This window comes from Corythoichthys intestinalis, chromosome 17, assembly GCF_030265065.1.
Source record: "Corythoichthys intestinalis isolate RoL2023-P3 chromosome 17, ASM3026506v1, whole genome shotgun sequence".
Classification (NCBI taxonomy): domain Eukaryota; kingdom Metazoa; phylum Chordata; class Actinopteri; order Syngnathiformes; family Syngnathidae; genus Corythoichthys; species Corythoichthys intestinalis.
In genome coordinates this window covers 19,021,675-19,038,130 of record NC_080411.1, presented here as the reverse complement: position 1 = coordinate 19,038,130, position 16,456 = coordinate 19,021,675, and the positions used below count along the sequence as shown (strand labels likewise).

General features: G+C 38.8%; 1 protein-coding gene across 1 annotated transcript; it reads left to right on the top strand.

Moving 5' to 3' along the window:
* The first annotated feature begins 240 nt into the window (after positions 1 to 240).
* Positions 241 to 5,199, top strand: barhl1b (BarH-like homeobox 1b). Its single transcript, XM_057819263.1, has 3 exons — positions 241 to 1,155; positions 3,138 to 3,360; positions 3,787 to 5,199. The coding sequence occupies exons 1-3, from the start codon at positions 702 to 704 to the stop codon at positions 4,085 to 4,087; spliced, it is 978 nt and encodes a 325-aa protein (XP_057675246.1). The 5' UTR covers positions 241 to 701; the 3' UTR covers positions 4,088 to 5,199.
* Positions 5,200 to 16,456: the final 11,257 nt, after the last annotated feature.

Here is a 16,456-nt window from a genome sequence, read left to right as displayed (position 1 = left end):
CAAACAGTGTGAAAATTGCCTGTAAACACTTGGATCCGAGTCTCCTGATGAATCCACTGTCTCTTTTATCAAAGTGTGAGGATGAGCCCGGTCGGGGACGTCAGAGGGAGGGGCTGCTGGGGGCGTGTGGGGAGGTCCACTGTCAGCCAATCAAGGCGTGTCACAGGGGACTCACGTGGACGAGCCGCTCTTAAAACCTATAGCTCCTGACTTTTCCTCAAGTTCCATTTTTTACCATTTCCTCCCATCTCGCTTAGTTGGGACTATTTAACCCACTTTACTGCGATTCCACGCATCCCCGCGATCCCTTCCCTCGCGTTAGTGTGCAGTTGCAGTTCTGCACTCCACCTGACTGCTACTAAAAGAATGAGAACAGTTGTCTCCTGTGCTGACCCGGTGATCCATCTGGTGCCTGTCCATGGTGCTGAACCGGCATCGTGAGTCTTTTTGCAGCTCCGGTTGCGAAATCATCCGAGTTGTAAGCGGTGCTCGATAGAAGAAATCCAACTGGACGCATTTTGTTGCAGCAAAACAACTCAAATGGATGGACGACGCCAGGGACTGCTTAGGAAATGATATAATTTTATACTGAAACAATTTTCTGTAGTTGAAAGGACATTTTCTTTTCAGTGTGAAGTCATCTAAACTTGTTCCAAATACCAAATGGTAGTTTGAGGAGCACCCCTCGATCGGTCAAGACAATGGAGGCGTCCGCCAACGGCTCCAGTTTCGGCATCGACTCGCTGCTGTCCCACAGGCCCGGAAGTCCGCTCTCCAAGGGGGACAGCCTGGCGGGGGAGTGCCGCTCGCCTCTGGAGTTCAGTCCGAGATCCGACGTGGAGAGCGGCTGCTCGTCGCCGCCCTCGCCCAGGCGGGAGTGCGCGGACGAAGTGGCTCAGAGACAGGGACACGGTGTCGGCCTGCCGCCTCACCTCCAGCACGGCCCCGCCATCTCGGCGGGGGCCCAGCAGAGGACCATGACCTCGTCCTTCCTCATCCGAGACATTCTGGCGGACTGTAAGCCTCTGGCCGCCTGTGCGCCTTACTCTAGTAATGGACAACCAACGCAAGAGGCCGGTAGGCTGGCTGCCAAGATTGCCGACGACTTTATGGAGAAAATCCACAGTAACTCGTCGTCGGACAGCGAATATAAAGGTGAGAACGTACGCAGACGCAATGTGAATTCAAACTAGAATTGTTTGGTATACGACACAGAGGGGGGAAAAAAACTCAAACACGCTTTCGTTTATAATTTATGTCTTTGGACTTCCTTTGGACAATAACTACGAGTTGAAAAAAATACACGATTCAATGTATTAAGGTAAATAATAAATTCATCCATATTTATTTTTATTTTAATGAAGAGAATAATATTGAGACTCCATTTGCAAGGAATAAGATTTTTTTTAAGTATACAATTTGCTGAATTGCAGACAGAAGAATAACCAAATAATAAAAAAAATTGAAACCAAATAGAAAGTTAAACGAAAAGTAAAATCTGCTATATCTGCCAATATTTATTTATTTTAAAAGCGTCACATTATCGTCAAATGGACACATTATGTGAGCAATCTTACACTTGCTGTGAATATAGTTGCATTTTAATGGAAGCTTCTTTAAGCATGCGTGTAAATTTAAAGTATACATACTTGGCCCCTTAATATTTACACATATTGTCAAATGCCGAGCTTGCTGATTTTAGACAATATCCAACAACGTGCACGTTTATTTATTTATTTTTTTTATAATTGCAATTTAAAAACATCAAAATATATTACAATAGAAATATAATTTGTCGCTTCTAGTAAACGAGCTTACTTGTATTTACAGCATTGTATGAAACGTTTATATATATATAAAATTTAAAAAAAAAGCAGCTGGTCGGCAAGATGAGGGGTGGGCAAGATATTCCACATCCACATAAAAGTCATGAAGGCTCTGTTTCCAATTATGTCAGCCCTAACAGACATGTCACCACGCACTGACACTTCAGTGAAGTGGAAGCAATCCACTGCTGCAAGCTACATATGAAAAAACACACACACATACAAAATAATAATACAATTACATCAACATTATATGGCTTTGTCGCCATCACTTGCGTCTTCATTAAGATCCGCGATGATATCGATACACATCACGTCTTGGGTGCGTTAAGATTGTCTGCTGATTGATGGAAGAAGCCGCGGGGCCCACAGCGAGCCTTTCCACGCGTGCTTTTGATCCCCCTCTCAAGCCTCCTCCTATAATATAGCAGGGAATTTGATGCAATTTGTCCTCAGCACTAATCACATTTGTTCTCGCTCGAGGCCGAGCGTCTCTTGATTTCCACCCATATTCACGATCCTGTGAAGTTCCAGCGGTCGCGCTTGAAAGGCGGACCCATGCACGTCCTTTCCCTCGTGGCTTAATTAGGCGGATTATTGTGCTGCTGCTTGCTTGAGATTACTTACTATTCCAAAAAGAGTTTTCCCCCTTTCATTTTGTGTGTTTAAATTAATAAGTGCTCGTCTTTAAGTTGCTCCATGAATGGGATGTGAAGCCGATGTTAAAAAAAACAAAACAAAAAAAAAAACAAAAAAACACATTGAAAGTTGCACTGAGGGTGAATTTATGTCAGGTATAAATATTAGAGCTGAAAAAAAAAAAAAAAACATTTTAAAATTAAAATTAAAAGTTTTGCCAATTTCACAGTTTTTAAATACGTTTCAGTTTGAATCTGATATTTGAAATAATATCCCTTAAATGATAATAGTATAATTATATCACACACCCCAACTTTAAGCAAACAACTGGATTTTTACAGCATTAAGACAGCTATTTTAAGCACACAAAACTAACATTATATGCAAAGTGCAGCTTTTATAATGTAAAGTGAACATAACAACTGCAAAATATTAATACAATCTGTAAATATATTGAATTAATGCTACGGTGATAAAATGGCTTACTCTAATTTGAAGTGAAAAATATTTTCAAATATTTTCACATAAGAAACACTCATTAAAAATTCGCGTTTATATGCAGGGATGAATGAAATATGGCTTTTAGTTGCTTGTTTTTTTAATTGTAAAAATAGCTTTATGGTTGTTATTCATGAATGCGGGGTTTGAATATTTCTGTGTCCCGCTGTCCAGTGAAAGAGGAAGGGGACCGGGAAATCTCCAGCAGCAGAGACAGCCCCCAAGTCCGACTCAAGAAACCCCGAAAGGCCCGGACGGCCTTCACGGACCACCAATTGGCGCAACTGGAGCGCAGCTTTGAGCGCCAGAAGTACCTGAGTGTGCAGGACCGCATGGAACTGGCCGCCTCACTAAACCTCACCGATACGCAGGTCAAGACCTGGTACCAGAACCGAAGGTAGGGGCGTCTCATATTTGAAACGAATAAAATTGAGAATAATAAAGAAAAAAAATAATAATATCGTGTTTGCTTAAGCATGAATTTGTCTCCAGTTAAGACTCTCATGCATCTGAATGTCATAAATAAACACAAAACCAACACTTTGGCCTCTGAATAATGCATGCTTGCATATGTGTGTATCAATAATTCAAAGAAACCACTATATCTCCTCAATTATCTTTAATATGAATTATTCACATCACCTGCGCGGAGTGCAATGCCGGACATGTTTGGGTGTGAATACAAGAGGCAGCGTGAGACTATTAGAGAGAGATCGATACATAAATAAATAAATTTGAGAGAAAAAAAATACAGTCCTGGATTTTAATTGGTCGGATAAGTGTTTAGGCACGCTAACCATATTGAACTCGTTGTGTGTCGAAGGACCAAATGGAAGAGGCAGACCGCGGTGGGACTCGAACTCTTGGCCGAGGCCGGCAACTATTCAGCTCTGCAACGGATGTTTCCGTCGCCCTACTTCTACCCGCAGAGCCTGGTGTCCAACTTGGACCCGGGGGCGGCCCTTTACTTGTACAGGGGCCCTTCTGCGCCTCCGCCCAGCCTGCAGAGGCCCCTGGTGCCCCGCATCCTACTGCACGGCCTGCAAGGAGGCAGCGAGCCTCCACCCCCGCCACCTCTGCCCCCCATGTCTGGTGTACTCTCCCGGCCGGCCCAGCAGCGGTGAGCCGGTCATTCGGACAGAACCAAAAAGAAGCAAAAGAGAGAGAGAGAGAGAGAGAGAAAAAAAACACGACTTAATATAAAATAAAGGAACTTCTATAGAAGCTTTTACGGTGCAACGCGACATGAACATTGAGGAGAGAACTTTTCGAGTCTTCGTGGAAGGATCTCCTTTTTGGGGGAGGGCTGGGGTTATTTATGGCTTATTTATATTTCTGTATAAAGGAAAGGCTCTAAGTTATGTTTTTATTTAAACTCATTCTTTATTCTCGTATGTTTTCTGTCATTCTTTTAAATGCCACAGAATATTATCGTCCTTTCTTTCGAAAATCCTGATTTTATTATCAAACGAGGAGTGAACATGTGATTTTAATTTTAAATTCCAAAAGTTAACATTTGATTTCTTGTAAATTATTAAGTTGGCTTGACACCAATCATGTTCAAACGTCAAAAACTTGTAAATAAGAAAAAAATACATTGCAATCAACAGAGATTTCTTGTTGTTGTTTTTTTTCCCAATCCATCATCAATCCGTTTTGTAGCAGTTGATCATTGCTACTGCCAATTCAAATATACTTTACAGGTGTGAAATTGAAATATATATTGACAACATTTTTTTAAACAATATTGGAGATTTAGATCGAAATAAAATACCCATTAATTTATAAGTTTTGCTTATCAAGTCAATTCACTCCTCACCTCTTATTTTCAATTAACCCTTCAACAAACCTTCTAAACGATTGAAGCCGACATCACCTTCAGGTATACAAACAGCCTGTTGATTTACTTTAAATGTATTTGAACATGGTTGTGATTTTTTTTTTTTTTTTTTAATGTCAGTTCATATGAAACCGTAATAACTTAACTGTTATCCTCTCTTTTGGTGAACAAAAATGTAACATTGCAGATGCGAGCTTGTGGAGTGGTTCTCGTTTCTCTTCACTTCCTCGAGTTACTTTTTGGTGAAATTTACAGCAAACGGTATAAGAATGGTTGATTTTATGTACAAAAAAATAATAATTTTATAAATGTGAAAATAAAAGTCTTTCATTTAATCGTGTGACTATACTTATTTAGCTATTTAAATTCTCTAAAATGCATTCATGGAACTCAGGAGAGCAACAACGACAACAAAAAACATTTGAAACGAAAAGCATGTATACGTTTTTACACCTTAAATTTGTAATCTACTATACACCAATTTGCTTTTTTTTTTTTTTTTTTTAATTTGAAGCTATAAATTTTAAACAACAATTATGATAAGAGGTGAAAAAATAAATAATTTTATTTAACTAGATATCAATTTTAAAAATAAAATTTGACAAATCTTGTGTACTCCATTAAAGTAAACAGAAAATCTTTGTGATGTGCCAATATAAGACATTTGCAAATATGTGCTTTTACTTTGGAAAACAATTTTCTAGCATATCATTGATGTTACGGAATCATCATAAATTTACGATTGGGCATTTTAGTTTTTGAAAATAGGGATGGATGTTTAAAAAAAAAAAAAAAGGTGGTGGTGGGGGGGGGAGTTTAGTTTTATTTTTTACAATCTGACTCAGCAATGAAAAAAGTCAGACTATATAATAAACAGGCCTAACACATTTTAATTAACATATATACGCCAGTGCTTTTCGATATTAATTAAATATATAGCTCGACATGCATGGCAGACTATAGAGAATATGCTAAATATAAATGTACCACTAAATTTAGAAAATTCTTGGGCTTGATTGCCAGATTTAAAATCCATTTTTTAATCAAGCGGTACACATGTCAATGTCAGTGAGCAAAGGTGCCACTTTAATTAATATTTGCTGGAAATAAACAGTGCAGATGACTCATAGGAGAGAATTTTAGTCAAAAACACTTTCCCCTAGTTTGATTAAACAGTTTTAATGTTTTAACTTCATTTTATGTCGTTGAAAAAGTTAACTAAAATGGGAAATTAATCAAATATCCCTTTTAAAAAAGAAGAAAAAAAAGGACACTAAGTTTTATATTCATCTGGAATCGACCATTTTGACGTTTGTGGGGAAAACAAATAAGACCTGAGCTATTGGGGTGGTTTTGTTTGTTTGTTTGTTTGTTTTATCTTAATGTAATTTATTATTTCATTAACCACAAAAATGCTCTAAATGTCAATATTTGGATTTAAAATTAAGGAAGATATGCTATCAAAATTCCCAAAATAGTTAACTCAAATATATTTTTACATATGCACATAGGGTAAAAAAAAATTCAGTTTGACATAGGTTTGTCAAATTTTGTTTTGTTCATAAAAATGGGTTCCGGCGTAATACAGCATCATTAGACAAACTGACAATTGGCGGGTTTTCCTCTACAAATAGTCTCTGTTTGGGGAAGAAGGAAAAAAAAAAAAAAAAAAAAAAAAAGATGCTATAAGGGAGGTCAAAGCATGCATCTTCCTTTAATATCACCACTTCACTAAATTAACAGCAGCAGCTCCACTTGGTTTTCCATAAACAATGCACCAGATGAAATATTAATGCCATGTGCGCAATTGTTTAAGTGTCCTAAATGATCCCATTTGGAAATTGATTGTTTCCATCCTCCCCTTCGTTGAGGGTGCTGGATGCTCGCTCCTGTTCCAAGCCCGGCCCAACAGCTGGTGAGCGGCCTTGGAGCTGACTGCGAGCCGGGGATCAGGATAAGGACAGCTGGTCAGCGCACCGCTACCCCTCCTCGTCCCCCTACGTCTTTTCCTCCCTCCTTCCTATTCTTGCTCATATTCACCCATACGAATCTGCGTGGACTTCTTTCGGAGGTCAAATCAGTTCAGGCGCTGCCTCGCTGTGGAGGATGTTAACGATTAGAACAAAAGACTTTAATAGGTTTTAATTGAAAGTCGATAATGGCTTTGATAGCCGGCTCCCGCTGCTGTCGTCCGCGCATGGCACCTGTTATGCGGGGCCCTCCACTTAGCGGTCGTCGGCTGACTCCACACCGTGAAATATCAGACTGACGGCCTGATAACTGGCGCGTTTATCAAGCGGAAAATTGCATTAAAAATACAGTGACGGCTTGGCCCGCGTGGACTGAGTGAACAGGAGGAGGAATGAAACACCTCCCAACTTGCCAAAAGATCATTATAGTCCCATCATAGCGAGCCGTGTCTGATTCACATAATGACCAGTAAAAGGTTATTCTTGAAAGTCTACAGCTGATTATTTTAGCGTGTCTTGTTGGGTGACTTTTTTTCCCCCCTTTTCTTTGCATGTGAAAGGCTGGTGCTAAATCCCCCGGCTCTTCCCACGGATTGTCCCCGGCTCAGGGTTAATGAAGTGCGGATGGAGTCTCCAAAGAAAGAGCCAAAGGATCAGTGGCTTTTCTTAATCCCGAGGATTCTTGATCATTATGATTAAGAAAAATACAAAAAAAACAAACAAAAACAAAAAAATTAAAAACGTCTCATACAATAAAATCTGCATAGTGCGCCTGCTGCTGATTTGCTACATTGGTCCAATGAGACGATTTTTTTGAGAGAGTTATTTCTTCAATAATAATGATGTGTATATATATATATATATATATATATATATATATATATATATATATATATATATATATATATATATATATATATATTTTTTTTTTTTTTTTTTTTTTTTTTTTTTTTGCTCAAATTAAGAGCTGCTAAAAACACAGTACATATTTAGTGCACCATTGCACTAAAAGTATACATAGTTCTATTAATTTAACAGTAAATGCTCAATGTGATCATGTTTAACTGCATGTGTCAGTGTAAAACTGTATTTATGTCACAATTTTTGATTGATCTGTTTAAATTCTGTGTTTTATTTGTGACCATTATAACTGAAGCCATCATTATTATGGTCTGATTAAATCAATGAAGCCAATATATTCCCCTGTATATATACAGTATTTGCACTTGACTTGACTTTTGATATATGAAGGAAAAGATGAATAATTACAAGTATGATTCAAAACAAATCCTATGCATTTTATATATGTTTTGTTTAATTTCCATATCAAATAGCCAAATTCCGTTGAGCAGGACTCAAACCGTCGACTTTATAAATTAAATTAAGATTAAATGATTGGAGACAAAAATAAACCAAATTTCATATCTTATCGCAATAAACCTAAATTGAATTGAAAATTAATTTAGCTGTAATGGTAAAACTTGCTCTCCTGCATGCACTTTTGCCAATGCATGCATTTAGACTATCTCCAAAAAGGTCTACTTCAATGTTAATTTTGAAAGCTTGCAACAAGAAGGCCAAAGAGGAGTTTGTGACACACTCAAGAGCTTGAAGGAGATGAGGAACATGATGAAGCAGAAACAAGTAGAAATGATGGGAATGCAAGACAAGCCCATCCTCGCCTGGAGGTACTCTCAGGCTGAGAGGAGGAAGGCGAGACTTGCAGACTTCAGGCAAGATAACCCCACTAATCATTTGCCCAATATGACGGGCTAGAACTACAACTTGGGTCAGGGGCGCAGGGATTGACATCCCAATCTCGGCAAATAATGAAAGCTTTCCTCTCAGATCAGAGGGAGGGTTGGGGATGAAGCAAATAGGGTAGAGGAGAAAATGGGGAAGGACCTCCTGCTTCACGATCCCGAAACCACCCATTTTCACTTGGACTTGTTAAGTAGCAATGGTGACTCATGCCATTATTTACATGAATGGAAGACCAAATGCCAGTTATCCAAGAGGATTGAAGGTATTTTGTCTATGTGTGGGATTGTAAAATTCAGAGTTAAGTAAGCAAATCATCTGAATACACTAAAAAGCTATAGATGACAGTTATGTAGAGTGTTGCTCATAAATTGCGTTATAATTTTTGATCAAACAGACAAACACGTATTTCTTTAGACTTGAGGTTCAATGCCAGTTATAATGACATGCTCTCTATGTGCTAGCATTGGTTGTCTATACTCCAGAGGGCATTTAGATTTGACACAAAGCAAGAACATTTTTAACCATCACATTTCCTGAAAGAAAAAAATGTTGAACTCTCCTCCTCTTCCTTCTTTTTTAAATTTTTAGCTGTCAAACACTTCAACACAGTTTTTGGTGATAAAGATGAACAAATGAGCAGAGAAAATACTTTCAAGTAAAATCATCTATGCCAGTGTTTTTGTGAAGTCACAAGTGAAAAATAAAGTATGGAAAAAACAAGTTAACTCAGAGTTAACTATAACCATCTGCCTCACGATTCTTAGATTAGAAATTAAAATTCGTACTCTGGTCTTCCTTAGTGGTGACTGCATGTTCTTGTTCCATGCTTATGTGGGTTTTCTCTATACAGTATATCTCAGCTTTCTCCACATTCAAAATCATGTATTATCTACAAAAATCATGTATAATCTACAAGTATACTATCAAATTTCCTATTCAGATAAGGAAGTAAAGGATAAACAGACAAACAAACACAAAAAAACAGCATGTGAGACTCAATTTAATCAATCTAATGCAAAAAAAAAAAGTTACAGCCTGAAAGATGCATGAGCCAAAACATGACAAAAACAACAGGGCAAAACACCAACACTGGCAGACGAGGACTAAACTCTTTTTGAAAACTGCAGCATGTCAATAGAGTCACCATGTGGCTGACATGAAAGTCAAGTCAGCACTCTTTTCAAAACAGTCTTTGGCAAACTTTTATAAACTGACAAAGTAAAAAAGAAGCCTATAAAGAAATTGATTGAAAAACAGTCTTGAGAGGATGTGTCCACCAGCGGTGGGTAATGAAAACTGTGTAGCTCTCAGCAGGGGTTCGCTGTAAGCTATATCCACATCAGATGACACAGATTATTCAATCAATAAATTGTTGTTACCACAGGCCTCACTGCTCGCTCATACTGGAGCGTGACCGGCCTCTTGAGCTGGATGACATTGCAGGAAAAAAAAAAAAAAAACAGAGCACCCCTGAGGCCCTGACCTCCAGCAACCGACCAGCCATAGAAACACCTCTGGGACCAGACAAACCACAACATGAAACAACGAATAAATCGACACTGGTCTTCCTTTGACGTCCAGACGAAAGACACTATCGAGATACATGACACCTTGGTTAATTAATTTAATATGTGATGTCAATAAGTATAAATGTGTTTTTATATAATAAAATATTTGACTATTTAATTTGGTACAGGGTAGAGGTTACAAACGAGTGCAGCACACTAACAGAAAAAACCCAATGCAGGTGCGTAACAAGCAAATGTAGCGAGACTATAGTGCGAGATGTCAAATGGCGATCAGCAAAGCAAATATCTCGGCAGCCTTCTCTGAGCTCACCCGTGCTTAAATGCTGCGTTGATGAGCCCGCATTGGATTCAGGTGCGACGTCAGGAACGCCCCCACTAACAGCCCAGCAACAAAACACAATCTAACCAGCAGCAGAATGTGACAATAATTTCATGAAAGTTGCACTGTTTGGCCTTTGAGAGGTTTAAAAAAAGTTTACTCAGTTCATTCAGAGTTTATTATTATGAACTTATTTTTACTTTCTTACTGTTGGGCTAGTATTATCTTTGTACTAGTCTTTTTCCTGTTTTGCAAAGGTAAGCAACAGCCTGACAAAGCCTTGATAGCAATGATTTCACATCCAATGATGTAGCTCTTTGGGGAAAAAAAAAAAAAAAAAAAGAAAAAAAATTATATATATATATATATATATGTATAATCGGGGTGGTATTGGTATGGTATCGGTATCGGCCGATACTGCACAGCCAGGTATCGGTATCGGGGCCAAAAAATGGTATCGGTGCAACACTAATAATTATGACATGGTGTATTGTAACGTGTAAGACTGACACCTGTACATTTTCAATTATCCTAATAAGTGCATATTTGTGAATTTTCTATAAAATGTTACAAAAATATCTATGATGCAAATTGCCAAATATGGGTGCCGTATTTTTCGGACTATAAGTCGCACCTGACGATAAGTCGCACCAGCCATAAAATGACCAATGAAGAGGAAAAAAACATCAGTCGCACCTGAGAATAAGTCGCATTTTGGGGGGGAAATTACTTGATCAAATCCAACACATGGAACAGATATGTCATCTTGAAAGGCAATTTAAAGTAAAAATAAAATAGAGAACAACATGCTGAATAAGTGTACAGTATGATAATGTTACATGATGCATGAACAAAATGCGAACGTGGCCGGTATGTTAACATAACATACAGTGCCTTGCAAAAGTATTCGGCCCCCTTGAACCTTGCAACCTTTCGCCACATTTCAGGCTTCAAACATAAAGATATAAAATTTAAATTTTTTGTCAAGAATCAACAACAAGTGGGACACAATCGTGAAGTGGAACAAAATTTATTGGATAATTTAAAGTTTTTTAACAAATAAAAAACTGAAAAGTGGGGCGTGCAATATTATTCGGCCCCCTTGCGTTAATACTTTGTAGCGCCACCTTTTGCTCCAATTATAGCTGCAAGTCGCTTGGGGTATGTTTCTATCAGTTTTGCACATCGAGAGACTGACATTCTTGCCCATTCTTCCTTGCAAAACAGCTCGAGCTCAGTGAGGTTGGATGGAGAGTGTTTGTGAATAGCAGTCTTCAGCTCTTTCCACGGATTCTCGATTGGATTCAGGTCTGGACTTTGACTTGGCCATTCTAACACCTGGATACGTTTATTTTTGAACCATTCCATTGTAGATTTGGCTTTATGTTTTGGATCATTGTCCTGTTGGAAGATAAATCTCCGTCCCAGTCTCAGGTCTTGTGCAGATACCAGCAGGTTTTCTTCCAGAATGTTCCTGTATTTGGCTGTATACATCTTCCCGTCAATTTTAACCATCTTCCCTGTCCCTGCTGAAGAAAAGCAGGCCCAAACCATGATGCTGCCACCACCATGTTTGACAGTGGGGATGGTGTGTTCAGGGTGATGAGCTGTGTTGCTTTTACGCCAAACATATCATTTTGCATTGTGGCCAAAAAGTTCAATTTTGGTTTCATCTGACCAGAGCACCTTCTTCCACATGTTTGGTGTGTCTCCCAGGTGGCTTGTGGCAAACTTTAAACGAGACTTAGTAGAGTATCTGGGACTTGCCTGGTGTGTTCCTTGGTTTTCATAATGCTCTCTGCACTTTAAACAGAACCCTGAGACTATCACAGAGCAGGTGCATTTATACGGAGACTTGATTACACACAGGTGGATTCTATTTATTATCATCGGTCATTTAGGAAAACATTGGATCATTCAGAGATCCTCACTGAACTTCTGGAGTGAGTTTGCTGCACTGAAAGTAAAGGGGCCGAATAATATTGCACGCCCCACTTTTCAGTTTTTTATTTGTTAAAAAAGTTTAAATTATCCAATAAATGTTGTTCCACTTCACGATTGTGTCCCACTTGTTGTTGATTCTTGACAAAAAAATTAAATTTCATATCTTTATGTTTGAAGCCTGAATTGTGGCAAAAGGTTGCAAGATTCAAGGGGGCCGAATACTTTTGCAAGGCACTGTAGCTATCAAGAGTTATTCAGATAACTATAGCATAAAAAACATGCTAACAAGTTTACCAAACGATCAGTGTCACTCCAAAACACCAAAATAACATGTAAAATGATATAATGTGTTAATAATTTCACACATAAGTCGCTCCAGAGTATAAGTTGCACCCCCAGCCAAAGTAAGAAAAAAACTGCGACATATAGTCCGAAAAATACGGTAGATGGAGAGGCTGGGTAAATACTGTATGTATTGTATCTAACGACTGGCACATTAAGCAAGTGCAAAAGAAGGGTGGAAGATGTCACAGGATGGATGGATGGATGGATGGATGGATGGATGGATGGATGGATGGATGGATGGATGAAAAACATGATACAGCTTTAAGATGTGGACCACATTTAGATATCAGTGTAGATCATGGCTGGCGATGCAGCACCAGCATGAACCTGTGTGCTCCTATACATCTCCTGTAGTATGACGGATTAGAGTTTGTCTCATCTTGAGCTTTTTCAGTTTTATGCAACCAGTAAAACCAATTGTAAAACACACAACTTTTAGATAGTTACCACCTCATTGGTAAAAGGTGGTGGTAGCAGTGCAATGGCCTGGGTATTTATGGCTGCCAATGCAAGTGTCTCACTTGTGTTTATTGAAGATGTGACTCCTGACAAAAGCAGAACTCAGAACTGTTTTCGGAAATATATCTACGAGAGGTCGACCAATACAACAGGCCGACATATGGACTTTTTTCAACATCGGCCGATTCACAAAAAAAAAAAAAAAAAAAAAAAAAAAATTATTATTAAGAATTATTGATGGTAGGAACCCTGCAGCAACTTGAAGGCAGGCTGCAAGCTTGCCTAGTTTGTAAATATTGATAATAATATTTTTTTTATCTTGCATGAGCGAATATGCATTGTTGCTTTGGCCTTTTAAGGTGTTTACTAGGTGATCCTTACACTGTAAATGTAACTCATAGCGTTAGCGTTGCATTCACGTTAGCATTAGCTTTAGCATGGCGAGCATCCTCCTAACACTCACTGTAACTTGTTTACATCTCGTCGTGATGCTTAGGTGGGTTTAATTATTTGAAAATAATGTACTGCTCTTGCTGAGTGTGTATAATCATAAAATGAAGTGCTGTGTTTGTTGGTTTGGTAGCACTGGATCATTTTAATCCTATAAGTCTCAGGCCATCATTATAAATTTGAAGCTGTTGAAGCAATTTAAAAAATGCCTTTCTTAATATTCCTTCTTGAAAAAAGTACTGTATATCAGCCTCAAAGGTTGGCTTAAAAAATTAGCTGTGGATATCGGCAATCGGCTGAAAATTATTTTAGATATTAGGATTGGCATCGGCATTTGAAAATACCATATCGGTCGACCTCAAATATCGACTCATATTTTGCACATGGATAAAGACACCATGCATACTGCCAAAGTAACCTAGGAATTATTGAAGGCAAAGAAGTGGGAAATAACCAAGCCAATCACCTGAAACAAATCCAATTAAGTATGCGTTGTACGATTAGAGTATGTTTTACTGTATATAGGTGATAAAAGGAGAAACTGGTAAGTACAGTATTTTTCGGACTATAAGTCATAGTTTTTTTCATAGTTTGGCTGAGGGTGCAACTTATACTCTGGAGCGACTTACAGTGGGGAGAACAAGTATTTGATACACTGCCAATGGGAAAACCCATTGGCAGTGTATCAAATACTTGTTCTCCCCACTGTATGTGTGAAATTATTAACACATTATTATATCATTTCACATGTTATTTTGGTGGTTTGGAGTGACACTGATGGTTTGGTAAGCTTGTTAGCATGTTCTTTACTGTATGCTATACTTATCTGAAAAACTCTTGATAGCTATGTTACGTTAACATACCAGCCACGTTCTCATTTCGTTGTTCATGCATCATTTAACATTATCATACTGTACACGTATTCAGCATGTTGTTCTCTATTGTATTTTTATTTTAAATTGCCTTTCAAGATGACATATCTGTTCTATGTGTTGGATCTTATCAAGTAAATTTCCCCCCAAAATGCGACTTATACTCAGGTGCGACTTACTGTATATATGTTTTTTTCCTCTTCGTTGGGCATTTTATGGCTGATGCGAGTTATACTCTGTTGCGACTTATAGTCCCAAAACTACGGTAAGGCCTTTTAGGTGTAGAGTGCATCATAATAGCCGTGTAAAGAGTTTTACTAGTTTTGGTGAGAAGGTGAATAGATTTTTTGCTGTTGTTCGTGAACTACATTTCCACACAAACACACATCGAGGTACCATTTAGCTTATCAAGGAGAGGTATGAGAGTAATTTTTCTCTGAACTCGATAAACTTTAAACTTTAAAAAAGCGCATTTATCATAGTTTCGTGGTCCGTGATTTGCATATATTCGTCTGCCGAAACAGCCTGATACCACAGATATAAATACGCCTGCCTCTCTGCTATTGGACACGTTGTTGACGTCAGAGCGGCGGTGCTCTGAAAACAGAGCAAGGCACTATTTTTGGCCCCGCCTCTTGGCAGAAATTCATTCAAACTTGCCGTTCCGGACCTGCCGTCCAGCGTTCACTTTCGTCGAGAAGTCCGCTCTCACGTACACAATGAATGGTTTGCCGCTGACACGTTCACACTAGGCTGCCGCTAGTTTGAAACGGCCTTTAGATAAAAGCCGCCCTGATCCAGTCGTAAATTAGAGGTTGCATAATTTGAGGTAATACACAGCTGCGTCCCACCACGTTTGCCTCTTGCCTGGATTAGAAAAGATTTAGCAATTTTAATAATTACATTTTGAGCATTATTTTATCAAAATGGAAAATCTAACAAAGATGAGAGAAGTCAAGTTGGATTAAAAAAAAAAAAAAAACCTATATTGATTGTTTTTTTTTTTTTTGTGCATCATGATCCAATTGGACCTACGCTGTTAACGCAGACCCAATTTGGACACAGTAGCCTGACGTGCGACTCCCAAAATCTCCTGACTACGCTTCACTTCAACGCGTCCTGACGTGAACGTCAAAGGACTGTGATTGGTCTGCTCAGAAAGTTCTGTCCGGTTCAGCGCAACAACACAGCCATTTTCAAATATTCAAACACCTCTGCAAATGTCTTCTGTGTCGCCTACGTCTCAACATTTGTAGTAACGACATTTGTTGTTCAATATTGATTAGCCCAGCTCCTAGTACATGCGTTCCATCTCCATTGCCATTGCTGTCTATGACCGGAGGAAAACTAAAGGAATTCGACAAGTCGCCCAAAACCGTACAAAGACAAAGCCACAATCCTCTAGAGCAGGGGTGCCCATCTGCCGGCCCGCGGACCGGTACCGGTCCGTGGCGCATTTGCTACCGGGCCGCACAGAAATAATAATTTATTAATGACCGCATTCTGGCCAAATTAACCCTGTGCCCCTGCTTAACACACCAATATCCCTGTCTACTCTAGATATAATACTACAGGATAGATTAGAATGTCGTCATAGAAATCCATTGATTGGACTGCTAGCATTACATCTTGTTTTGTGTATATAATATCTCTATGTGCGCTTGTCCAAGATAATAACGTATTAGAAGGGCGCAGGAGCAGCACATTTGTTTATGAAATAATTAGGTCCCACATGAGCGAAGATGACTGGAAAACAGACGTCTTAGGAGATATTTTTTATGGCAAAAAGGGCACCTCACCAGCCAGAAGATGAGCCTACAACCTCAAAGACTCACGAACTGCGAAGGAGTGGATTCGTTACCTGTTTGTGAATAAACCGAGTGATTCGAGCATGTCTGTTCAGCAGGAGGATCAGCTTGGAGAGATCGCAAATGACGGCAACCTTAAACGTACATTTGAGACAACAACTCTACCGAGGTTCTGGATTAAAGTCATTCCGGA